Source organism: Panulirus ornatus, chromosome 7 (genome assembly GCF_036320965.1).
Source record: "Panulirus ornatus isolate Po-2019 chromosome 7, ASM3632096v1, whole genome shotgun sequence".
Classification (NCBI taxonomy): Eukaryota; Metazoa; Arthropoda; class Malacostraca; order Decapoda; family Palinuridae; genus Panulirus; species Panulirus ornatus.
The window spans coordinates 48,128,469-48,155,767 of record NC_092230.1 but is presented as its reverse complement, the minus strand read 5'-3'; the positions used below and the strand labels follow the sequence as shown (position 1 = coordinate 48,155,767).

Sequence of the window (27,299 nt, the reverse complement as noted above, 5' to 3'; positions counted from 1 at the left end):
CACCAGCAGTTGGCAACCACTTGAGTGGAAGTTTTAATCTCGACGCTAACCCTCCTCGCCAGAGACACTGACCCCATTTTCTGTGTTTGTCTTTTCCTTTATTGTGGGTTGTTACTGCCCTAGATTGTGGGTTGTTACTACCATAGATTGTGGGTTGTTACTGCCCTAGATTGTGGGTTGTTACTGCCCTAGATTGTGGGTTGTTACTACCATAGATTGTGGGTTGTTACTACCATAGATTGTGGGTTGTTACTGCCCTAGATTGTGGGTTGTTACTGCCCTAGATTGTGGGTTGTTACTACCATAGATTGTGGGTTGTTACTGCCCTAGATTGTGGGTTGTTACTACCATAGATTGTGGGTTGTTACTGCCCTAGATTGTGGGTTGTTACTGCCCTAGATTGTGGGTTGTTACTACCATAGATTGTGGGTTGTTAATACCATAGATTGTGGGTTGTTACTGCCCTAGATTGTGGGTTGTTACTACCATAGATTGTGGGTTGTTACTGCCCTAAGTTGTAGGTTGTTACTGCCCTAGATTGTGGGTTGTTACTACCCTAGATTGTGGGTTGTTACTGCCCTAGATTGTGGGTTGTCACTGCCCTAAGTTGTAGGTTGTTACTGCCCTAGATTGTGGGTTGTTACTGCCCTAGATTGTGGGTTGTTACTGCCCTAGATTGTGGGTTGTTACTGCCCTAGATTGTGGGTTGTTACTGTCCTAGATTGTGGGTTGTTACTGCCCTAAGTTGTAGGTTGTTACTGCCCTAGATTGTGGGTTGTTACTGCCCTAGATTGTGGGTTGTTACTACCCTAGATTGTGGGTTGTTACTACCCTAGATTGTGGGTTGTCACTGCCCTAAGTTGTAGGTTGTTACTGCCCTAGATTGTGGGTTGTTACTGCCCTAAGTTGTAGGTTGTTACTGCCCTAGATTGTGGGTTGTTACTGCCCCAAGTTGTAGGTTGTTACTGCCCTAGATTGTGGGTTGTTACTGCCCTAAGTTGTAGGTTGTTACTGTCCTAGATTGTGGGTTGTTACTGCCCTAAGTTGTAGGTTGTTACTGTCCTAGATTGTGGGTTGTTACTGCCCCAAGTTGTAGGTTGTTACTGCCCTAGATTGTGGGTTGTTACTGCCCCAAGTTGTAGGTTGTTACTGCCCTAGATTGTAGGTTGTTACTGCCCTAGATTGTGGGTTGTTACTGCCCTAAGTTGTAGGTTGTTACTGTCCTAGATTGTGGGTTGTTACTGCCCCAAGTTGTAGGTTGTTACTGCCCTAGATTGTAGGTTGTTACTGCCCTAGATTGTGGGTTGTTACTGCCCTAGGTTGTGGGTTGTTACTGCCCTAAGTTGTAGGTTGTTACTGTCCTAGATTGTGGGTTGTTACTACCCTAGATTGTGGGTTGTTACTGCCCTAAGTTGTAGGTTGTTACTGTCCTAGATTGTGGGTTGTTACTGCCCCAAGTTGTAGGTTGTTACTGCCCTAGATTGTGGGTTGTTACTGCCCTAGATTGTGGGTTGTTACTGCCCTAGGTTGTAGGTTGTTACTGCCCTAGATTGTAGGTTGTTACTGCCCTAGATTGTGGGTTGTTACTGCCCTAGATTGTGGGTTGTTATTGCCCTAGATTGTAGGTTGTTACTGCCCTAAGTTGTAGGTTGTTACTGCCCTAGATTGTAGGTTGTTACTGCCTTAGGTTGTAGGTTGTTACTGCCTTAGGTTGTAGGTTGTTATTGCCATACATTTGTGTGGTCCAAGTGTGGTGTGGGAGTCCTGACGTCATCAGACCAGTCTGCTGGCCACAGTAAAGGTGTCTTGCTTCAGCTCAGGTGTTCACGTCATGCAGTGTATCAGAAATGCTTCAAGATCGCCATGATCTACCCATGAAATGAAGGCGATGCGTTTGTACAGGAAAACTTGATCAATTCATTTACATTTGTGACGTGAATCTTTATCATTAAGTTTTTGGTACAAGTTATCATGACTTGATATTTGGACAAAATGTTCACATTTTTGATCTTGTCATATAACATCAACTTGATGTTTTGTGCTCGTGTATGTTCTGCATGTAGACGTGTCCTCCTGCATGTACACGTGTCCTCCTGCATGTACGTCATGCAGGCTAGACCCGTCTTGCCATCTGCCATGAGATGACAAGATTTGCCTCGCTCTCCTTGCCTGTAGCAGGGGCAGTTGTGGTGCTACAATGGTGTACATACACCATCCTGCATGTTGACATCAAACAGAAATTTTTCGTGTGTGTATATATATATATATATATATATATATATATATATATATATATATATATATATATATATATATATATAATTGCACGTACACACACCCTAAACCTTGTAAGTTCTGTCAATACCTCGACCCCTATCTGTGGGTCTCTGCATGCGCCCCCCCCCCCCCGCCTGTGGGTCTCTGCATTTACCCCCAGACCCCCCGCCTGTGGGTCTCTGCATGCGCCCCCCCCCCCCCGCCTGAGGGTCTCTGCATCCCGACCCCCCGCCTGTGGGTCTCTGCACCCCCCCCCCCGACCCCCCGCCTGTGGGTCTCTGCATGTTCCTTTGGCTGGCTACTTTTGGCTCCTGTTTTCTTTGCTATATATAAAACAGTTGTCTCCATTTTCTTTATCAGGAAAGGTCTCCTCGTTTTCTTTGCTATGTCAACCAAAGACTCCGTTTTCTTAGCAAAGTCAACCACGGCTGGTCGTTCCCCCCCCCTCCCCTGTGTCAGCCCAGCTTGTTGTGATATATATTTATTTTGTGGTTTATATCTTGAGTGTTTTAAAGTGCAGTACTGGGACGCGGACCATGCCTGCCTGTAAGTGTGTCTCTCTCTCTCTCTCTCCCCCACTAGACGTGCCCCACCACCACCACCACGGACCCCAGCACCACCCTCCACCTCGGCCTCTCCCCCCTCCTCTCCCTCTCCCCCGACCTCTCACTTCCGCTCCCCCTGTTGCAGCGGCCATGGGCAGGAGCAGCTCGACGCCCGGCCTGGTGGAGTCCACGGGCAGGGTGCCGCTCGAGGAGATGTGGCTGCCACCAGCTCCTCCACTCAGACCTCCACCGCCCTACTCCACCCCAGGCTACAGTCCCTCCACCAGTCCCAGGTGAGATAGCTGGTCTCTCTACCAGTCCCAGGTGATATAAATGGTCTCTCTACCAGTCCCAGGTGAGATAAGTGGTCTCTCTACCAGTCCCAGGTCAGATAACTGGTCCTCCACCAGTCCCAGGTCAGATAACTGGTCCCTCCACCAGTCCCAGACCAGGTAACTGGTCCTCCACCAGTCCCAGGTCAGATAACTGGTCCCTCCACCAGTCCCAGGTCAGATAACTGGTCCTCCACCAGTCCCAGGTCAGATAACTGGTCCTCCACCAGTCCCAGACCAGGTAACTGGTCCTCCACCAGTTCCAGGTTAGATAACTGGTCCCTCCACCAGTCCCAGGTGAGGTAATTAGCTTGTAAACTAGGGTGTTGATGGTAATATAGGTAACAGCTGTGTTCATGGCGTTCTCAGGTTGGCTACTGGGGACCTGGTATACCGGTACCCTGGTCGACACTAGTACCTTGGCCCTGTGTTACCTCTCGCTTACTGGGAAGGGGTTACCCCAGATTAATCCGGTTAGTATACTGACCGGATTAAGCGCGCATGTGCAATGCAATTTTAAGCCCACCCACATATAGAATCAGCTGCAGTGACGCCTTGCCAGTTGTTGATATTCAAATTGCGCACAATTTGTCATGTTTACGCCAATAAAAGACATTAAGGTTGTGGATACATAAGTGAAAGTCTCGAGACAAGAACAACTGGGTACCACTGCGGGTGGAAAACTGGTGACATCTGGCAGCCAGTCAGCCAATCAAGTGTTGGCATTCACCGGGCGAGGCCGGTGGTCTGTGCAAGTCGCCCTGGGAACCACTTGACGAACCAACAACAATGATGACGTCATCATGCACCTCCAGCTGGTCATTATTCCCATTGTACCAGCTGAACAAGCAGCTGTTGGGGCTACAGTTGTACAGTTAACGATGTATGTTTCCAGTTTTGAGCTTTTGATAAACGATTGTTATTTGCTTTTCCTGACCATACCAAAAAAATAATGAATGAAATAATTTTTTCTTCAGCATTTTAGAAAATAGATTTAATTTGTGTGATCAAGAACCGCTGGAGGGTTCAGCTGTCTCCTGGTCTTGCCACTCTCACAAATTCATCAATCAATCCAGTTTTCACCCAACTGATAAGAGCAATCTGAGAATTAGCTTTGGCTTTCATTTAAGAAATTAAAGTAATCCTGGAAATTAATTAGTCATGAAGACGAAGACCAAGTTCTTCCATGTTATGTCACATTCTTGCCAAGAGCATTACTTTACTCCTTATTTAAATATATAACCATGGGTTTCCTGCAGTCAGTTCATGGTCCGGGAATTTAATGAATGAAAATTTACTTTATGAATATATTTATAAGATCATAAAATTATATATTAGTGATGCTGGGACTCCAGTCCCTATCTGGCCTTGGAATAATATATTTTTTTTCCCCAGTAACTCTTACGACCAGACGTCGCCTGTGTTGATAATATATTTACTCAGTTATTGTCTCATTTATCATATTATTGTTTTATGATGTTATTCATAATGTATGATCGTCATGCCCTTGTTTCTGTATGGTTCTTGATGGTGGGTATAACGTGTTATGATATGCTGGAGCTATAGTGTATAACAATGGACGATGTATAGTGTATAATCTATATTAAGCTATGGTATGTATAATGTTTACGGCGATGTATGGTATTCATAATGTATATGAACAGTAGTTTGGTGTGGATTAAACCTTACAGACATTTGCATCGTTGGTCACAGTGTATGCTGAATAACATATGTATAATGTTATATGGTATGTATGACATTGTATGGTGATGAATGGAATATATGACTGTCAGGTGTATATAATGTATGACATTATATGATGTGTATGACGGTACGTGTTATGTGTACGATGACATATGTATTACGTTGATGTATAACATAATGAAAAATGGAATGATGGTTATGGTAATGAATATATTCTACATTATATGGTGGGTATTGTGGTATTATAATATGGGCTGTATGATAATATTCTGTGGTATATGGTGAAATACGTTTGTATGACACTAAATTCTCTTTATGAGTTGATGCATAACGTTGTATGATGATGTATGATACATATGATATGTATGACAGTATACTGTTCATAATGTAACATATTTGATATGTCTGGTGTTGCGTAAGATATACAGCGTTCTGTATACTGTATTGTTGGTCATTGTCATTGTTTGGTGTTTATGATACGGTATATTGTATAATGCAGCGTAGTGTGTATGATACAGTATAGTGTATAATGCAGTGTACTGTGTATGATAAAATATAGTGTATAATGCAGAGTAGTGTGTATGATACAGTATAGTGTATAATGCAGTGTAGTGTATGATACAGTCATGTGTATGTTACACGGTGTATATCATGATGTATAAGTTAGATGTGATCTTGTTAAGATGTTAACTATGATTGGAGTGTTATCTTGGTCATGACTGGAATGTTATCTTGGCCATGAATCATGACTGGAGTGTAATCTTGGTCATGACTGGAGTGTTATCTTGGTCATGACTGGAATGTTATCTTGGTCATGAGTCATGACTGGAGTGTTATCTTGGTCATGACTGGAGTGTTATCTTGGTCATGACTGGAATGTTATCTTGGTCATGACTGGAATGTTATCTTGGCCATGAATCATGACTGGAGTGTAATCTTGGTCATGACTGGAGTGTTATCTTGGTCATGAGTCATGACTGGAGTGTTATCTTGGTCATGACTGGAATGTTATCTTGGCCATGAATCATGACTGGAGTGTAATCTTGGTCATGACTGGAGTGTTATCTTGGTCATGACTGGAATGTTATCTTGGTCATGAGTCATGACTGGAGTGTTATCTTGGTCATGACTGGAGTGTTATCTTGGTCATGACTGGAATGTTATCTTGGTCATGAGTCATGACTGGAGTGTTATCTTGGTCATGACTGGAATGTTATCTTGGTCATGAGTCATGACTGGAGTGTTATCTTGGTCATGACTGGAATGTTATCTTGGCCATGAGTCATGACTGGAGAGTTATCTTGGTCATGGCTGGAATGTTATCTTGGTCATGAGTCATGACTGGAGTGTTATCTTGGTCATGACTGGAATGTTATCTTGGCCATGAGTCATGACTGGAATGTTATCTTGGCCATGAGTCATGACTGGAGAGTTATCTTGGTCATGGCTGGAATGTTATCTTGGTCATGAGTCATGACTGGAGTGTTATCTTGGTCATGACTGGAATGTTATCTTGGCCATGAATCATGACTGGAGTGTTATCTTGGTCATGACTGGAATGTTATCTTGGTCATGAGTCATGACTGGAGTGTTATCTTGGTCATAACTGGAATGTTATCTTGGTCATGAGTCATGACTGGAGTGTTATCTTGGTCATGGCTGGAATGTTATCTTGGTCATGAGTCATGACTGGAGAGTTATCTTGGTCATGAATCATGACTGGAGTGTTATCTTGGTCATGACTGGAGTGTTATCTTGGTCATGACTGGAATGTTATCTTGGTCATGAGTCATGACTGGAGTGTTATCTTGGTCATGACTGGAATGTTATCTTGGTCATGAGTCATGACTGGAGTGTTATCTTGGTCATGAGTCAGGTGTGATCCTGCCCACGACCCGCGCAGGTGTAGTGAGGGGCACTTCTCTAACCCCGCGTCCCGTCCCCCGGCAGGAGCCGCGCCCACCGGTCGCAGACGCTGGAGTCCGAGCGGTTCACCCTGGAGTCCGCCCTCAGTGACTCCTCCTCCAGACACTCGACTGATGAGGACAAGTGCGTCCACACCCTCACCCACCCCTTCTCCCAGGGCCCGCCGCCCCAGTCCGCAGGTGGGTAACGACGATCATTTCTCCCCTCGTTACAGGTCAGACTCCCGGACCTGTATCCTCTCCCCAGGTCCCGGACCTGTATCCTCTCCCCAGGTCCTGTAGAGTGTACTCCCGGACCTGTAGCCTCTCCCCAGGTCCTGTAGAGTGTACCGCCGGACCTGTAGCCTCTCCCCAGGTCCTGTAGAGTGTACCACGGACCTGTAGCCTCTCCCAGGTCCTGTAGAGTGTACTCCCGGACCTGTAGCCTCTCCCAGGTCCTGTAGAGTGTACCCCCGGACCTGTATCCTCTTCCCAGGTCCTGTAGAGTGTACTCCGGACCTGTAGCCTCTCCCCAGGTCCTGTAGAGTGTACCTCCCAGGTCCTGTAGAGTGTACTCCCGGACCTGTAGCCTCTCCCAGGTCCTATAGAGTGTACCACGGACCTGTAGCCTCTCCCAGGTCCTGTAGAGTGTACCCCCGGACTTGTATCCTCTTCCCAGGTCCTGTAGAGTGTACTCCGGACCTGTAGCCTCTCCCCAGGTCCTGTAGAGTGTACCACGGACCTGTAGGTTTTCCCCAGGTCCTGTAGACTGTACCCTCCGACCTGTAGGTTTTCCCCAGGTCCTGTAAAGTGTACCCTCCGACCTGTAGGTTTTCCCCGGGTCCTGTAGAATGTACCCCGGACCTGTAGGCTCTCCCCAGGTCCTGTAGAGTGTACTCCCGGACCTGTAGCCTCTCCCCAGGTCCTGTAGAGTGTACTCCCGGACCTGTAGCCTCTCCCAGGTCCTGTAGAGTGTACCACGGACCTGTAGCCTCTCCCAGGTCCTGTAGAGTGTACCCCCGGACCTGTAGCCTCTCCCCAGGTCCTGTAGAGTGTACCCCCGGACCTGTAGCCTCTCCCCAGGTCCTGTAGAGTGTACCCCCGGACATGTAGGGAGAGATCCTCCCCGGTAATGGCGCAGTTGGGGAAGTTTAAGGGTGTGAGATGACGAGTGTGGCCAAGTTATTATCTGGCTAATGGCTAGGTATATTGTGGCCCTCGGGAGGCCACCGGGCCAGAACTGGTCGTGGCGAGTTAGTGTGTCGGTTGGCGGGGGTGTACATCTCTGTAATGGTCGAAGTCTGGTAGAGGGGGAACAGATGATGGGGCGCTAAGGGAAGTGTACTGGTAGAGGGGGAACATGGGGCGCTGAGGGAAGTGTACTGGTAGAGGGGGAACAGATGATGGGGCGCTGAGGGAAGTGTACTGGTAGAGGCGGAACATGATGGGGCGCTGAGGGAAGTGTACTGGTAGAGGGGGAACATGGGGCGCTGAGGGAAGTGTACTGGTAGAGGGGGAACATGGGGCGCTGAGGGAAGTGTACTGGTAGAGGCGGAACAGATGATGGGGCGCTGAGGGAAGTGTACTGGTAGAGGGGGAACATGGGGCGCTGAGGGAAGTGCACTGGTAGAGGGGGAACAGATGATGGGGTCAGTCTTGTGGTCTGGTGTGAGAACTTAACACTTTGACCAGACACACAGAACTGAGAAGATGGGGCTGTGAACAGAAAGGGTTTGAGTGTGACTGAACAGTGAGGAACTGAGTGAACATGATGGTGGACTGAACTGTCCTCAGCCCAGTGTGGCCAGCCTGGGACCAGGAGGGAGGGAGGGAGGCGGGCGATGGTCAGGCTAGGAGACAAGATAGACATAAGAGTTAGATACAATAGATGTGTTAGAGTCAACCAGGAGGAGACACGGCGTATCTGGTCCCCTCCTACGTCAGGTGACATGTTTACTGGATGGTGAATCAGTTCCAGTTATTGTACTTGGAATTAGTGAGTTCAGCAACAGGGAGAGGACAGCAGCCATGAGTGAATTTGAAGTAGTTTATTTTTCTCTTATGTGTCATGCACTTCCTCTCACCACTGTCATGACCTCTGTCACTTCCCGTCATGGCTCTCACTACACCATGCACTTCCTGTCATGACTGTTCCCGCCACGTACGGATCCATCCTATATTTACCACCAACAAACACACACACACACACACACACACACACACACACACACACACACGCACACATACCTCTGTTGTTGTTTTCACTGTATTTGTTAAACAAACAAACGTAAGACAGCTTTCATGTGTCTAACTGACAACTTTATCACAATATTGCCTTATACACACTGCCCACCCGGCCCTCTCACACTGCCCACCTGGCCCTCTCACACTGCCCACCCGGCCCTCTCACACTGCCCACCCGGCCCTCTCACACTGCCCACCCGGCTCTCTCACACTGCCCACCTGGCCCTCTCACATTGCCCACCTGGCCCTCTCACACTGCCCACCTTGCCCTCTCACACTGCCCAGCTGCTGCAGTGGGAACCCCAGCCATGTTTGGGTCAAGGCCTTTCAGTATTGTGTTAATATATTTTCTAAATATATCAACAATTGACAAAACCTTCCCAATCCTTTTCACTGGTGTTGGGGCTACAGTGTCTTCCACTGTGGAAACACTGTTAAACTTGTTCTTCAGTTCCTCACAAAACCTTACATCATCATCCACAACAGTATTCCTCTGTGAATGCCTCAGTCTGAGTCACTGCTTCCCAGCTGATAACTGACTCATGGTAAATGTATGAAATACTTCTGGATCATGATCACCTGCCTTGAACACGATATTATTTTCACAGTTCCTTTGTTCGCCTTTTCTTATTGTGTTCTTGGCCACTTATACGTGGCCAGTGCTGGCTGGCCGGAATGTCGCCTGTACCTTTGCCACTGCACGTCTCCAAGCTCTTCCTTTATGGCGTCTTTTATCAAACCATTCCTTCGTCTTTCTTACCATTCCCTCGGTTTTTAGGGCTTGGCTTCCTCAGTGCCTCTCCTCCTTTATAGTCACTCTCACAGGACCCCTCGCCACGCCGCCCTGGAGTTCCTGGCTGCTGAACTCCATTTCCCACTCACCGTCGCCACAAACATTGTTGGGTTTAGTGTAGTTTGCTGGATCATGTTGACGTCTTGCCTCACCTCTGTTGTGGTAATGTGTCCTCGTTTACGACAAACTTGAGCCTGACACGACCACTTGCTCCTCCTGGTGTATGATGGGCTGAACATGCCAGGTGGATGGTGTGTGTGAAGATAAGATGTGGTAATGATGGTGTGTCACACATGCCAGGTGGATGGTGTGTGTGAAGATAAGATGTGGTAACGATGGTCTGTCACACATGCCAGGTGGATGGTATGTGTGAAGATGAGATGTGGTAATGATGGTGTGTCACACTCCCTCTCCTCCTAGTGTGCTGTCTGGCATGTTAGTATGGCACATCTTCCTGTGTACACTGTGAGAACCTGTGTCTCCATGACGCCCAATCACAATGAGAGTTCCCCCATGACCAGTACTTAACCATCTCTAACTGAGCGTTTCACTGCTCCATATACCACTCTGGTTGGTCCTTCATTCCTATAATTGTATATATAATCCGCTTTGGATCATTATAATAGAAGCACTAATGTTCTCTCCTATAGCAACTGTGCCCATTATGTCTTGTGTGAATGGGTCATCCTCCACTCCATGTGAAACTTGAGGTTCTCTATTACTAACATGTCTAATCCTTCGTCTCCTTCACCGTCTCTCTCCCTTCCTGCCACCATATACCCCGCTGGGCAGAACTGATGAGAACTCAATCTCTTTGATAAGCATAACTTCCAAGACTCCAGGAATATCAGGTGCTCTTTCCCTTATACGATCCTTGAAATCTAATTCTTTATCAATACCAATAAACCCTTCAACATGTGAATACATTATATTCAGTCAGACTGCCACCTGCCAACACTCCTGCTCTGTCTGCAGTCAGACTGCCACCTGCCAACACTCCTACTCTGTCTGCAGTCAGACTGCCACCTGCCAACACTCCTACTCTGTCTGCAGTCAGACTGCCACCTGCCAACACTCCTGCTCTGTCTGCAGTCCTGGCGGAGCTGCTCCCACCTCTTGCCATGTATAGCGTCTCCAGTTATGATGTTGTCTGGCTGGAGTTTGCTTGTCTCCTTCTCTTCCTAAGATCTCTCACACTTGATGCATCTCCCACTGTGCCTTTAAGGTTCTTATCTGATCTAATTACTTCCTGGCTTGATGACCCCAGGTCAGACCTAACCATAACAGGTCGACCCCCCTAACATCTTAGTCATCATTGCCTTATCTTCTTTCATTTATCATGGAAGTCGCCCCTAGGAGCCCCATAGCCTCCTTCTCTTCTTTATTCTCTTCTTTCATCAGTGTGTGTGTGTGTGTGTGTGTGTGTGTGTGTGTGTGTGTGTGTGTGTGTGTGTGTGTGTGTGTTAGTCCAGTTCTCTAACCTGGACAGCTTTTATATTGGTTCATTAACTTCCTGTCCTCTGTCTGCAAGGCCTCCAGTAACGCATCTGTGGTTCCCAGACCAATGTTGTTAGTAAATATGGTATTTGTGTACAGCCCCTGGTGCATCCAGACTGTACAGCCCCTGGTGCATCCAGACTGTACAGCCCCTGGTGCATCCAGACTGTACAGCCCCTGGTGCATCCAGACTGTACAACCCCTGGTGCATCCAGACTGTACAACCCCTGGTGCATCCAGACTGTACAGCCTCATCCACACAAAACACATCAGACTTCGTCTGCTTGGTAATTGCTTCATGTGTTTGCTCGGTGTTAGCATCACCTGAGGAACCCCCTCCACTACACTGTGCTCCTCCTCCTCTCTGGTCTCATGGCTCCCTCCATGACCCTTGAAATTCTTCCTCAGTTTAGTTAAGTCTTCTCGAGTGTTCTTTCCCTCGCCTTCATCTCCAGTCTTCTCTTCGTAGTTCTGGGTTTCGCGTGACTGGTTTTGGGTCATTCCTGTAACATGAGTCTGTCTTAGCCATTCGTCGTTCAAGCAGTGCTAAAAGTCTTCAGTTATCCGCCAAAGTCATACTGAATAACATCAATGACGTTTAATAAAGTTCGTTATTCGTTACTGTGGAGAAATTAAACGTTCAACGGCCAAGTGGTGACTTTCGGTTATGTTAAATTTCGCTTCCCCTTAGCAAGCTACACTTCTGTACACTAACTTCCTGCACTTGTTCACTTCACAGTGTTATACACTCACTCTCTTACATATTAGGTCTCCTTAGAACGAGACAAGTAAGAGAAACAAATGATATTGATTCGTTGAATTTGGCAACACATTCGATGTGACCCCAAGAAAGCCTCCGCTGCCAAACCCCATTTCACCTCGCAAATTTGACCAACTCACAAACTTAATACCTCATGGATATACCAGTCATGGGCCTCCTTATACTTCACTTCCTCCCTTACTTATGGACAATTGGCTTCATGAGCTGCAGGTCCTGCAGAATGTTGAAAGAAAGAGACCACAGCCTGGGCGTCTTCCCATGACCAGTCATTACTGTGTGTGCGACACAGAGAGACACACTGGTGTTGTCCCGTCTCATATCTTTGTACCTTAACTCTCATGTATGAACACACACACACACACACACACCCTAGCCTATGCCCGGTGCCCATGCTATCGACCAGGCCCCGGGGGGGAGGTAGCATGAGCCATGGCCTGCCGCAGCAGGAGCGAGGCGCCCTTCGTCACCAACAGGCCTTACGTCTTGGCCTCCTGCACCTGAGATGTATAACCGGTTCTTCTACACGTTACCTCACGACCTGGCCACAAGCTGGCCCAGGGCGGGAAGAAGGAAGATGAACATAATAACTGTTGAGTTCCTTAGTGAAGTAGATAATGTGGGTCACTTGGGAGCCGGAAGGGAGGACCCCAGTCACCAAGGATGTATTACATTAATTACACTGGACCACTGAATGAACTGAGGAAGTAGTTGTTGTGGGCAAAAAAAAAAAAAAGGGAAAAGTTCAATAATTTGTTCGATAGTTTAATTAAAGGATCGGCTTCCTTTATACGGTATAAAAAGGTAATTACACTTACACAGGCCGGTATTTTGATGGATATAATGGGTGTCTCAATAGGTTTAAGATAATTAAAGACGATTCGTTACCATACCTGTTAAATACCACATTACAGGCAGTAGTTATGGCGGCCAGTATGATGACCGTACGATAGTGGTGGCTTGGTTGGTTGGGCTGTGGAACTATTGACTGCCGAGTCATTAAGGCCGTCACCGTCAATTAATAGCCACCACCCATAAAAATTTGAACACACCCATCATTTATCAAAGATAATTCTAAAATCACATACTTTCATTATGCATTTCGCCCTCCCTGACCGTACGATACTTCCCGCCCGCAGGTACGACGGCGAGCGTGACGTCATACGACAGCGCGGACAAGCGGTCGACCATCACATCGCCGAGCAACGTTATGTCGCCGCTCACCTCGCCCAACTACGGCACAGCGGAGGTGGCGTACACCCTACCAGTGCCTCCGCCCCTTACCGACCACAGCGCCTCCCCAGCCTCAGACCTGGGTCCACCTACAGCCTCCTTGGCCGCCCCTGGTACGATAACCTCTCCCGCTCCCCGCTCATACGATAAGACCGAGACAGTCATTGATAAAAGGGTTTACAATATATGTATGGTAGACTGAACGTATGATCACCTCACAACATGTTCGTAACACTGCTATACTCATCTTAACATCTCTATCTGTCTTAACCGTATCTTCACCTGTGTTAACACTTCCTTATCGTAAATATTCATTATTGTAATCCCTTTTTTCCCAGACATTATCATATATATCTTTACATGTTCCTCTCTCATGGCACTTCTTTAACTCCACCAACTTAACCCCGTCTACCTGACCTTACTTTATCTTCTTGATCTTAACTACTTTTTCTATGATTGCTTACCTGAATACCTTAATACTTCCCTCCTCATCATCATTGTTGATCGTGATACATATCATAATGCTTTATTATGTCAGTAGTTCTAAACGGCACCTGTAGCCTAACCCCATCCTTAACATAGCCCTCAATGTTGATATATTTATTGAACTCCCTGATATTATATAAACTCTTTGAATCCCACACATGTCACTGTGTTAAGCTAGACCTGCTCCTGTGTTCCCAGACCCCCACTTCTCTACATTAACTTCACTTCTAACCGTACCAGACCTTCTCACTGATGCCAATGCCACCTTTACCTCACCTCTTCATTTACAGATGTGTCTAACTTAAAACTGACTTGTCTAATGCCTCTTGCCATTCTTCAGTGTCGCTGCAGGGATCCCACAGTGCCGGGGCCCTGCCTAGAGACTCATCCCCTCAGGAGATGCTTCTGGGAGAGATCAGGAGGCTGAGGGAACGCCTGGTCAGCTTAGAGACAGAGAACGCCACCATGACCATGAAGCTGAGCCAGCAGCAGTGGGAGGTGGAGCAACGCCTCCATGAGATCGAACTGCAGCTCTGTGCTAACTCCAGCAACACCTCCAGTGTTGATGACAACGAGAGAAACAGAGAGAGTATTATATAGAGACGTAGACACAGTAGAGCATTATAAGATGGGACACACAAGAGTGATATAGGTAAAGGCAATGGTAGGGTATTATAAGTAGAGTATCAGTATTGCAATACATGGGGTATAATTGGAAAGAATGGTCGAGTATTGTGTCAAAGGTGAGGGAGAGTGATTGCATTTAGGTCATTTAGGGAAGATAATACAATTGGACTATCATACAGAACATAAAACAGATGTATTACATGAAAACAGAAGAGGAGTAATCCACAGGAAAACACAAAGGGCAGTATTGCAGTGTGGCAGAAACAATATATAATGATTGGCTCACAGGAGAAGTATTATATACAAGAGCCACACACACACACACACACATGTACACAGTATTATATACAGGGGAGGGAAAAAGTGTAATGTAGAAGGAGGGTGTGATGTAAGTGAAGAATATAAGGAATGCAAAGGGCACAGAGGACAATGAGAGCTTAATTGTGAGCAGGTTAGCAAAAGTGAGAGCATTATGCAAAAAAAATAACAGGGAGAGCAATGATATATGGAGAGGATGAAGCACAATAAGAAGGAAATAGGGCAAGTTGTAAAGACTTTAACAAGTTTACATAATCCAAAGTTTACTGAACAAAAATAAGAATTGTTGATTAACACAAATGTATCGGAAGATTTTTTTATATTTCCCAAGCCAGAATGGGAATTTTTATAAAGAAAAGTTGTCATACTACAAAATAAGAAATCTTTGCCATGAATATCATTGCTCACACCAGCTCTCTGACATTGTAGAATAAGTTACAACTCCTTTCTGACATTGTATCCTATATTTTAACAATTCTCTGATATAAAATAATTTATGACATTTGATATTGTAGACTAAGAAAACTTTCTTATATGATAGAATTATTAAAACATATCCAAAATATTATAGGAATACTGAGAAAAACTTTATGACATTTTCATATAGCTAAAGACTTACCTTTTTAATATAATATAATCATTTAAAACTCTAACATTGTTAACATTGACTTATTGAATGAGAATAACGGAACAGTGTCAGACAGAACTGGAATTCTCAGAGCAATTTTATATAGTATTTTTGTCCAGAATTGCATAATAACATTTTAAATTTTTTGACATATGCAAGTTTACAATCTGACATTTAATCCAAACTTACAACTTATGAACTTATTTAATAACCCATTTGAGCTTTCATATTTGCAGACTATCTCAACAACCATGACATTTTGCTTAGAATTAAAGCTTTTTTTTTTCTTTGTATGTAACAAAGATTTGTTCATTATGCCATAACTATACTACATATGACATAGGACCAAAATGGCTACTAGTTTTTTTTTTCAGAGCTTATTCTAGAAAAAGAAGTCATACAAAACTCTAGAGATTTAAATGTTTCAGAAAGCTGTAAACTGCCATTTAGACTGGGCTGTACCAAAATCTCATCAGTGATTCTATGAATAAGTTTGTTCAAAAATTATATTAGAATGTTCTGAGATCGCAAAAAATTGATACTCCAAAAATTATACCATATTATCAATTAAGATGCTTGTATACTGATTTTACCAAATTGTTCCATCAAGGGTTATGCTAAAGCATTTGTTCAAGGGAAACACTTCAATTATTTGTTCAGATAGTATATCAACATGTTGGTTCACTTATCTTACCCATGTATGTTCAAGGAATGCCAAAGTTTCTGTTAAGGATTATGCAAGAATGGCCAAGGGTTGTACCAAAATGTTAATTCAAGAATTATGCTAAAATGTTTGTTCACGGTTGTACCAAAATGCTTGCTCAATGATTATACCAAAAACTTATGTTAAAAGCATTATGCTAAAATGTTTGTTGAAGGATCATTCCAAAATGCTTGCTCAAGGATTATGCCAAAAATGTTCTGTAAAAAGGATTACACCAAAGTATTTGTTCAAGGGTTATATTGAGATTTGTATTAATGTGTTCTATGTTCACTGATATATGGTAAGCACGTGTTTTGTATGTATGTGTATAAGTACTGAAGGTACATAATCAGACAAGATAGACACCACAAACTGGTAAAGGGAGACCACTGTCTTTGGGAGTGTTACTAGGCATTAAACTTGTCAAAGTCGAAGGAACATTGTTTACTGGGAAGAAAACTAATCAGAGTCAAGGAACTAGAAAGTAAACTAGTCAGTGCCAAAGAGGTAGACTTGAAGGCAACAATTGCTGTCTACTGCAAAATGAATTATTCAGTGCCAAGGAATGCACCAGTAGGTAGACTGAAGTCAACGAACATTATTTATCATGAAAATTAGAAAATAAAGAAACGTCTTGGACACTTTGTATATAGCAGTTTCTTTTAAGAGGATTTTCATGACATTCTTTAAATAATTCCAAAAGTTTTAAGCACTTAAAATATCCCATCATATGTTTGAATAATTAAAGATTTGGTGAGCTTGTAGGATGCCTCGAACCCTTGTGCCTAGCCTAAAAAGAGGTGTGACATGAGCCAGTGGCCCAAGGGACAGGCTTGTGGATTCTGACTCACTGCCATTATCTTCACATGTATGCTAACAGTTCATTGCTTAACAATCATTTTTACAGTATACATATATATATATATATATATATATATATATATATATATATATATATATATATATATATATATATATATATATGATGAATATATGTAAGTGCAAAAGTAAAGTATGTTGTGTCAATGTGAGAGGTTCCTTGGGACACAGGTTCAGGTCAGCAAGCAGCCCTCCTGCCATCAGCACTCATAACAGGTTACAGGTCATGTTGCCATACCCCCTCTCAGAGCCTCCCTTAGTATTCATTTAAACACCTTTTAGCACACTGATTTGGTCTTTTCTCAGCATCACGTAGTCTCCTGCTCACCTCCCTATTTCATCTCAGGTCACCCCTTAGTACCTCCATCAGCATCCCTCTCAGGTCCCCTCTCAGCACCAAATTGATGGCCCTTTTCAGTACCTCATAAGTCTCGTTTAACCAGAGAAATGTGGCGAAGAGTGAGTGAAATGTAGTGTAGGAATGTGACCTGAGGTTAGAGGGAGTGGCACTTGACCCAAATACTGTTGTATAAAGAGAGGGCTAACAATTTTGTGGTTGATTATATTCATGTAGTTGGGTCATTGATGAGATCATTAATAAATATGCTAAATTGTTGCTTAGGAATCCAAGCTGTTAATAATGTGGTTGAGTCATTAATAAGGTAGATATAATTAATGAGGCAATTATAAGATTATCGAGATGGTTGAGTTGTTGATGTAGTGGTTGAGTTATTAGTAAGACAGTGAGTCACTAACAAGGTCACTGAAATGTTAAAGGATGGCAGAGGTGTTAACTGGGCAAGAGTCATAGAAAGGTGGCTGAAGTGCTAGTCATCAGTCACCAGTGGGATGGCTGAGATGGTAACTAAGCGACAGTCGTGAACTAGGTGGCTTAAGTGTTTATAGGGCAACAGCCATTAACAAGGTGGCTGAGGTATTCATTGCGTGACAGTCATTAATGAAGTGGTAACTGGGCAACAGTCATTAACAAGGTGTTAGTGGTGTGGTTGGCTACACATTCAACACAATCATCCCACTTTATCTTGCTCAAACTACAGCACCATAAGCGGTTGTGCTGTGTTAAGCTGTACTGTACTCAGCTGCCTTGTTCATAGCTCTGCTCTGCACATGTTGCCATACTCAGTTGTACCATAATCAGCTGTCTTATATCCAGCAGTGCCATACTTCAGTGCACTGTACCCAGCTGCACTGTAGTTAGCCATGCTGTATGTAGATGCTCTGGATTCAGTTGTGCCATACTCAGCTGCGTTGTGCTTAGATGCACCATAGCCAGCTGCACCATACACAGTTATGCAGTACACAGTTCTGCCATACTTATCTGTGCTGTATACAGCTGCACCATACCTAATCCACCATACATGGCTGCACCATAACTAATTTTCTGTACACAGCTTCGTTATACCTAGTGTGCTATACACAACTGCACCATACCTAATATGCCATACATAGCTGCACCATACCTAGTGTGCCATACACAGCTGCACCATAAATAATACTGTACACAACTGCACCATACTCAGCTGCATGAATATCAGATGATGCTGTACCGAAGGCTCCCAGCAGCCCACATAGCATGTAGCAGCAGCAGCCTTCCCTAACATATGACTGAATGCTGGCAACCAGCTCAGACAAAACACTAACACACAGCTGGAGGGGGAATCTTCATACCAGCATCGTGTTAAATCAGTTAACCCAATTATGCATTATGTTCCTGGTTTGTTGGTGCATTGCGGGCGTATGAAATTATTTTTGCTCTTGGGAGTACACCGCCTAGTTCTGAACTTGATTGAATATGCAGGGATAAAACAGTTCATGTTGGCTGTTACTGCATAAATAAATATCTCTCATGTACAGGGATAGCTCTATGAGTTTACAGAATATATTTATGGTTCGTGTACAGAAAGCGTGGGCAAGTTCATTATCGAACTTTGTTTACGTCTTTTCCTGCTGAGTTGAATATGCTGGTAGACAAATAAAGGCTGATAGGCCAAGTTGTTAGTACATTGGAAATACTTGTATGCTCTCTGTTATTCATCTTCAATATATGAGAACTTGTGTACGCCTTCTGTCTGCGCTCCACATATCTTTAGAGTTCTTAAAAATGATGTAACTCGTATAGTATTTTCTAAAACCGGCCTAGGACTAATACTGACTTGGTCACAGTGACGTTCTGTTATTTGTAAGCCTCCTTTTCTACAGTAGAGTTTCTTATTGTTATAAATATACATATATATAGATATATATATATATATATATAAATATACAGATATATATGGTAATAGAATTGAAGTATTTCATGGAATATAAATACCATGAATATCTTAATACCTGCGGGCAGAATACTGCTCTAATCTTCCCTTTTTCATGCAAATACTCCATTATGAGGAAGATTAATTTTTGATCATATAGTTGTCTTAGTTGGATCATCCTTGATGGTCCTACGCTGCCAGAATGCAGCCGTCCACCTGCTGCCTCTGACATCACTAAGTACAAGCTATTTGATCCCAGATTCTTCTGGCAACACCATCAGTGTTGAATTTTTGACTGAATCACTTGTTTAAAAGACTTGACCTCAAGCTTGTTAGCGATCATTTTGACAAGGATCATTATGTAGTACATTAATAACCATGTTTAAGCTCTTCTTTCATCTTGTTAATGTTACTCTTATGTTTGTTTGAGGCTTTTTTCATATTTGATAATGTTATAGGCTTCATGGTTTGAAGATTAAGAAGGTAATTCAGTTTATGCAGAACTGACAATCTTCATAAATGCAAGATGGTTTCAAGCCGTATGAACAAACATGTTTCCAAAACACATTCGATTCCATCCATGCATGCAAGATGAATTATTTCACAGAAGTTTAATTTGTCTGGCATTTCATAGATTTCCAAAGTATGTCAGCTGTTTCCATATTTTCCCACAAAATGCAACGCCTAATTCCATTAACATGAGAGAGTCATCTTTTATTTTCTCTTTAGTGGGAGGTGATTCAAAATAAGGGGGGGAATTAGGGTGGTCTACAAACATGACAAATAAATCACTAAATTTACAGCTTTTACTACTTTTGCTATTAGATAAATGAATAACAAAATAAAAATCCAGCATATGGTTAACTGTTATAAAAAGTGCTTATATTTTTCAGACTAATGCTACAAGTTTGAATTTTATTACCTTTTAACAATCCCAAGTCCTAAGAATTACTATAGCAATTAGAATAGCTCCTCATCCTTTTATATAGTTATTCTCCATAAGAAATTATCTAGTACGAAAGTTATGTCAGGTTGCCTAATTGACTAATTCAAATGATTGGTGGGCTCCAGTCACCAGTGGCTCATATGTACAAGAAATTCCATGGCTGATACAATAACTTCAGCACAATAATTTCAACACTTGGTATGATATCATCAAGACTATAACTACAAAAGTTGGTACAACAGCTCCGTTTTTCGATAAATGTAGCTAGGACATAAAGAACAAGGTTATTTTCACCATTATTTAGTAAGATAATTTTCAAAGCAGTACAATGCAAATATGTGTATATCTCTAAAAATGCACTCAATAATAAAACTTACAATAATGTTGTACTGCATTATAAGAATCATGTTTATTAGTGTGATAATTTCAAATGAACAGTAATATCATTGGCAGATATGATGATTCCCATCCCTGGTTCAATAATACCATTGGCTGGTAGGATATCTCCCCAAGTATATATATGTACATTGCCTTTATACAGTGGCATTATACATGCTTTCTTTGAGTCCTCAGGCACCTCACCCATGATCCATGCATCTTTCAAAATCCTATCAAACCAATCAACAACACAGTCACCCCTTTTTCAAGAAATTCAGTTGCAATACCATCCTCTCCCGCCGTCTTGCCACACTTCATCTGATGCTAGGCTTTCCCCATCACTTCTTTCTTTACCAAACCACTTTCCTAGACTCTCTTACTTCATATATCTTCCTGACCCAAATGCCTACATCTGTCACCCTGTCATGAAACATTCAACAGTCCTTCAAAGTACACAGTGTACTCCATGTCTTTTGCTGTGGCCACCCCTTTGAGGGAGTTCCTGGAGGGAATGGGCATCATTACCTCGTACCACATCCCCATTTGTTCTTTAGTTTTTCTCTCCGTTAACCCTCTTCCAAAACATCTGAGTCTCCCTGAAATTGATAGAGATAGAGTGTATGATGCCCCATGGTTGTTCAATTTGTTTATGGATGGGATGGTTAGGGAGATAAATGCAAGAGTTTTGGAGAGAGGGGCGAGTTTGCAGTCCATTGGGGATGAGAGGGCCTGGAAAGTGAGTCAGTTGTTGTTAGCCAGTGATACAGCTCTGGTGGCTTATTCGAGTGTGAAACTGCAAAAAATGGCAACTGAGTTTGGAAAAGTATGTGAAAGGAGAAAGTTGAGAGTAAATGTAAATGAGAGCAAGGATATTAGGTTTAGTAGAGTTGAGGGACAAGTAAATTGGGATGTAAGTTTGAATGGAGAAAAATTGGAGGAAGTGAAGTGTTTTAGATATCCGCGAGTGGACTTAGCAGCGGATGGAAGCGGAAGTGAGTCACAGGGTCGGGGAGAGAGCGAAGGTTTTGGGAGCGTTGAAGAATGTGTGGAAGGCGAGAACGTTATCTCGGAGAGCAAAAATGGGTATGTTTGAAGGAAAAGTGGTTCCAACAATGTTATATGGTTGCGAGGCGTGAGCTATAGATAGGGTTGTGCAGAGGAGGGTGGATGTATTGGAAATTAAATGTTTGAGGACAATCTGTGGTGTGAAGTGGTTTTCATCGAGTAAGTAATGAAAGGGTAAGAGAGATGTGTGGTGATAAAAAGGATGTGGTTGAGAGAGCAGAAGAGGGTGTGTTGAAATGGTTTGGTCACTTGGAGAGAATGAGAGGAAAGATTGACCAAGAGGATATATGTGTCAGAGGTGGAAGGAAGAAGGAGGAGACCAAATTGGAGGTGGAAGGATGGAGTGAAAAGGATTTTAAGCGATCAGGGCCTGAGCATACAAGGAATAGAGTGAGTTGGAACGATGTGGTATACCAGGGTCGGTATATATATATATATATATATATATATATATATATATATATATATATATATATATATATATATATATATATATATATATTATTTTCTCACACTTGATCACCAGTTCCCATGTTTGCGATGTAGCGCCAGGAACAGACTAAGAAAGGCCACATTCTCCATTCAAACACACCCCAACTGATCTATTTCTCAACCCTGCTAAACCTAACAACTTTGCTTTTATTCACATTTAATCTCAGTTTCCTTTCACACTTTCTTCCAAACTCATTATCAGTTTTTGCAGTTCACTCAAATTTGCCACCAGTACTATTTCATAGGCAAACAACAACTAACTAACTTCCCAAGTCCCTTCATCCCTTACAGACTGCATACACACCCCTTTCTGCACAACTTGCATTTATCTCCCTCACAACCCCATCCTAAACAAAGTAAACAGCCATGGTGATATCACACACCCATGCTACAGACCAACCTTCACTTTTAACCTTTCACTCTCCTCTCTTCACACTCATACACAAGCCTTACACCCTTGATAAAAACTTCTCTGCTCCTTGAAGCTTTCTTCCATGCCATATATGACTTTCCACAGGGCATCTCCATCAACCCTATCATATTCCTTCTCCAGATCCATAAATATCACATACAAATCCTATACTTCTCTTTCTCACACATTCTTTAAACTGCTCCTCCCCAGTCTGATGCTCTGTACATGTCGTCACCCTCTCAATCAGTTCTCTCCCATACAACTTGACAGGTACACTCAACAAGCTTATACCTCTGTAATTTGAACTCTAACCTTTACTTCCCTTACCTTTATACAATGTCATTATATATGCATTCCACCAATCATCAGGCACCTCACCATGATCCGTACATACATTGAAAATCCTATCTAACCAGTCAACAACACAGTCACCCCCTTTCTTAAGAAATTCAACAGCAATACAATCCACCCCAGCCGCCTTGCCACATTTCATCTTACATAAGGCTCTCCTCTCCTCTTCTTTCTTCACCAAACCACTCTCCATGACTCCTTCATTTCACATACCACCCCATCCCAAACACCCTACATCTGTCAGTCATTCTATACTTCTCACTTCATCACTACCTATTATCACTTCCCTGTCTACCCCTTTCACTGATGTTCTCATTTGTTCTCTTGTTTTTTGCACAGTACTTACCTCCTTGCAAAACATCCTCCTATTCTCCCTAAAGTTTACTGATATTCACTCACCCCAGCTCACATTTGCCCTCTTTTTCAACCCCCGCACCTTCCTCTTGGCCTCCTGATGGTTTCTCTTATATCTCTCCCGTTCATTTGCACTCCTTTCCTGTTAGTACCATCTATATACCTCCCTTATATCTTTCAATAGCAACTTCAATTCTTCACGCACCATTCACAGCTCTTTTTAATTCGCCCACCTTGCACATGCCACATGCATCTCTCGCTCATGCCAGTGCTGTGTCCCTGAATGTCTTCTATTCTTCACTCTTTCCCCCTAGCTTCGTGTACTCTCACCTTTTGCCATTCTACACTCAGTCTCTCTTGGAAGTTCTTCACAAAAGTCTCTTTTCCAAGCTCATTTGCTCTCACTTCTTTCATCTCCATGAGATGAGACTAATGCTTTTCTTGCCTTCGCGAGGTAACAGCGGGAACAGACAAATAGTGTTATTTGTGAATTGATTCTCTAGCTGTCACTTTTAAACATAAACAATTGATAACAGCCTTATATCCACCCGCCTTCCCATCTCTGGCAGATTATCTTAGTCAGCCTCTCCTGACTCATCATGTTCTTACGTGCGAGCCATTTCAGCACACACACTCTCATCAGCTTTCTCAATCTGATTCCACTTAGCATCACCCCACTTTCTTAAACTGGCATTCCTTGATCAACTTCCCACACATTACATCTCTCACAATATATATATATATATATATATATATATATATATATATATATATATATATATATATATATATATATATATATATATATATGATGCAGATAAGACTATATAGATACCCCACAGTGTATACTTTCTTCAACCTGAGACAGTGGCCATCTTAATGTGGGGAGGAGACCGTGAACGTAACAGTGTCTCATCATCTTGTTAATGTAGCCATGGTTGACACATACACGTGACCTGTAGCCCTGGTGTTGACTTGACACGCAGCTCTGTCCTTGTCCTCGGCTTATGTACAGCTCTACCTGGGTGATGGGCTAATGTACAGCTCTACCCGGGTGATGGGCTAATGTACAGCTCTACCCGGGTGATGGGCTTATGTACAGCTCTACCTGGGTGATGGGCTAATGTACAGCTCTACCCTGGTGATGGGCTAATGTACAGCTCTACCCGGGTGATGGGCTTATGTACAGCTCTACCCTGGTGATGGGCTAATGTACAGCTCTACCCTGGTGATGGGCTTATGTACAGCTCTACCCGGGTGATGGGCTAATGTACAGCTCTACCCGGGTGATGGGCTAATGTACAGCTCTACCCGGGTGATGGGCTTATGTACAGCTCTACCCTGGTGATGGGCTAATGTACAGCTCTACCCGGGTGATGGGCTTATGTACAGCTCTACCCTGGTGATGGGCTAATGTACAGCTCTACCCTGGTGATGGGCTTATGTACAGCTCTACCCGGGTGATGGGCTAATGTACAGCTCTACCCGGGTGATGGGCTAATGTACAGCTCTACCCGGGTGATGGGCTTATGTACAGCTCTACCTGGGTGATGGGCTAATGTACAGCTCTACCCGGGTGATGGGCTTATGTACAGCTCTACCTGGGTGATGGGCTAATGTACAGCTCTACCCGGGTGATGGGCTTATGTACAGCTCTACCTGGGTGATGGGCTAATGTACAGCTCTACCCGGGTGATGGGGTAATGTACTGTTCTGTCCTAGGGCAGGGCTGATGTACAGCTGTACCCTAGTGTTAGAGCCACAGTTCCCGTGGTTCATCGCAACATCCAATGTGGAATGTTATTGTGGTTAATCAAGCAAACCAGATCAGGTTGATGACACAAATATTTTGTTGAATGTGATAACGAAATATGCTAAGTTGAATGCGATAGTTGTTTATAAACAAAACTGTTTATGACACACACACAATCTTTTCATATAACCTTTCTTAGCTTTGAATCACCTTATATATATATATATATGAAAGATATATATTAAATGATTTCTGTGAAATCCATTTTTAGTCGCTAAACCGCTGGAGGAAGACTGGAGGTTCCCTCACACTATTACTGTCAACAAATGGTTGCCAGTAATTATATTTTGCCGGTTTTATTTATCATTGTTTTCTCGTCACTCTCCCTCATTTGCATGAATGACGCTACCAGTTGTTACCATCCTTGTGTGACCAGTGTGGCCAGAGTAATTGTTACCAGTTAATATAAGCCCGTGACCAGTGTGGCCACTGTTACCAGACTAGTGTGAATAGGTAACCATAATACCCAGAGCAGTTGTTACCAATCTTGTAAGAACATGCTTCTAATTGTGACCAGAACAGTCGTTACTGACCAAGTGTGAACGTGTTACCACTGCACCAGAGTAAATGTTACCAACTTAGTGTGAGCATGTTACTAGTGTGGTCAGCAGTGCTACCAGCCTTGTGTGAACATGTCATCAATGCACGAAAACAATTGTTGCCAACCTAGTGTGATACGAGCAACTGTTACCAAAATTTTGTGTGCTCGTTTTCAGTGTGACAAAAGCGACTGTTACCACCCAAGTGTGAGGATGATACCAGTGTGACAAGATAATTGCTCGGGGTCAGGGGATGGCCAGAGGGGTCAACCAGAGTGCAAGGTCACACTGTGTAACGCCCATCAGCACACACGCCCCGCCCACTGGCCTGGTTTACTGGTTGTTACTTGTGTTTGTGAGTTTGTGATGTGGTTGACAGCTTACCGATCATTTTTGAGGTAAGTCTTCATGGTTGATTGGGTTGTGTGCTTATATTGTGGTTCATTACTTGCCTTGGTTGATATTTTGCCGTTAGTTTGGTGACAGCAAACTACCTTAAGGTTTTTTTGGGGGGAGGTTTGTGGTTAACATTTTGGTTCGCTTTCCGAGGATAACTGTAGTTAGCTTGCTGGTCATAACTGGGCAGTTGAGAACTTACGTCAATATTCTGGTTGACATGTTTGGGTCAGACACGCCTGACTGGGTCGAGGTTGATGGTATAGTGTTCGTCAGTATTCGTATACACCTGTGTGGTATACACTGTGGTTTACACCTGTGTGGTTTACACCTGTGTGGTATACACCTGTGTGGTTTACACCTGTGTGGTTTACACCTGTGTGGTATACACCTGTGTGGTTTACACCTGTGTGGTATACACCTGTGTGGTTTACACCTGTGTGGTTTACAGTATTATGGTTTACGAATGGCAGTGAAAAGGAAGTTTTGAGGGCGACTGTTATATTCTAGTGTACGGATGTACAAACGTTGGTTATATCTTCGGAAATGTCATAATTTAGTGACTCTCCATGTCGTCTCCAACATGGATGACATTTTAAAACAATCATCTTAGGATTATGTAAAGTTTAGTCTTCTGTAGAAACTTGGGGACCCCTAGTGGGCAACACCGCTGAGGTTGGGGAGTTACCAGCTAGTGATATTAGTTGAGTATGTCGCCTAACAATCATCTTATTACTGAATATTCTCAAGCCACTGGCAGTTCTTCTCCACGAGTTTTGTGAATTTTTGAGGATTACGAATTTGTAAGAAGGTCGACTTCCTCTGCTGTATGATGGGCTATGCATGGCAGGTGGGGGCTGCCAGATGTCTCTAGACAGATGCTGGCAGGTTAGGTTGCCACACACCACCAGACAACGTTGGTCAGGTGTGGGTGGGTTGCCAGACGCCGCCATGCATGCCCTCCGCGGCTCGGGGTACTGTTATGCATGCATGTGCCATTTTAATTTTTGGAATAAAACAGAAATGACCACATACTTGAGTTTTTCTGCCCCCTTGTCTTACAGAGATAATTAGTTTTCAAGAGGTTTCTTGGTAGTTACTTTAAAGATAAGGTTCAACTCTTAACCAAAACTAAGAAGAAAGTCTCCCTCTTTTCAGTGTTGTCCAGAATGATGTCAAATATAGTAATCATAAAACAAAAAGTAATTCTTTATTCAAGGGAAGTGTGGCACCAACATTTTGTTTTGACAAACGTGTCTCAAAGGACATTCGACCTTCCTTGCTTGGCTGAACTACCAGTACGCAAGCTGTTGCCCTTGTGAACCCCAGAACCAT

At 43.5% G+C, this 27,299-nt stretch overlaps 1 protein-coding gene across 2 annotated transcripts in view; it reads left to right on the top strand.

Moving 5' to 3' along the window:
* Positions 1 to 26,996, top strand: part of LOC139749619 (uncharacterized) — a 218,801-nt gene extending 191,805 nt beyond the window's left edge. For both annotated transcript variants that reach the window (XM_071663752.1, XM_071663751.1), the window contains 4 exons: positions 2,968 to 3,115; positions 6,809 to 6,963; positions 13,214 to 13,420; positions 14,134 to 26,996. In XM_071663752.1, the coding sequence (XP_071519853.1) occupies positions 2,968 to 3,115; positions 6,809 to 6,963; positions 13,214 to 13,420; positions 14,134 to 14,393 (770 nt within the window). In that variant the 3' untranslated portion in view covers positions 14,394 to 26,996. The remainder of the gene's footprint in view (positions 1 to 2,967; positions 3,116 to 6,808; positions 6,964 to 13,213; positions 13,421 to 14,133) is intronic.
* Positions 26,997 to 27,299: the final 303 nt, after the last annotated feature.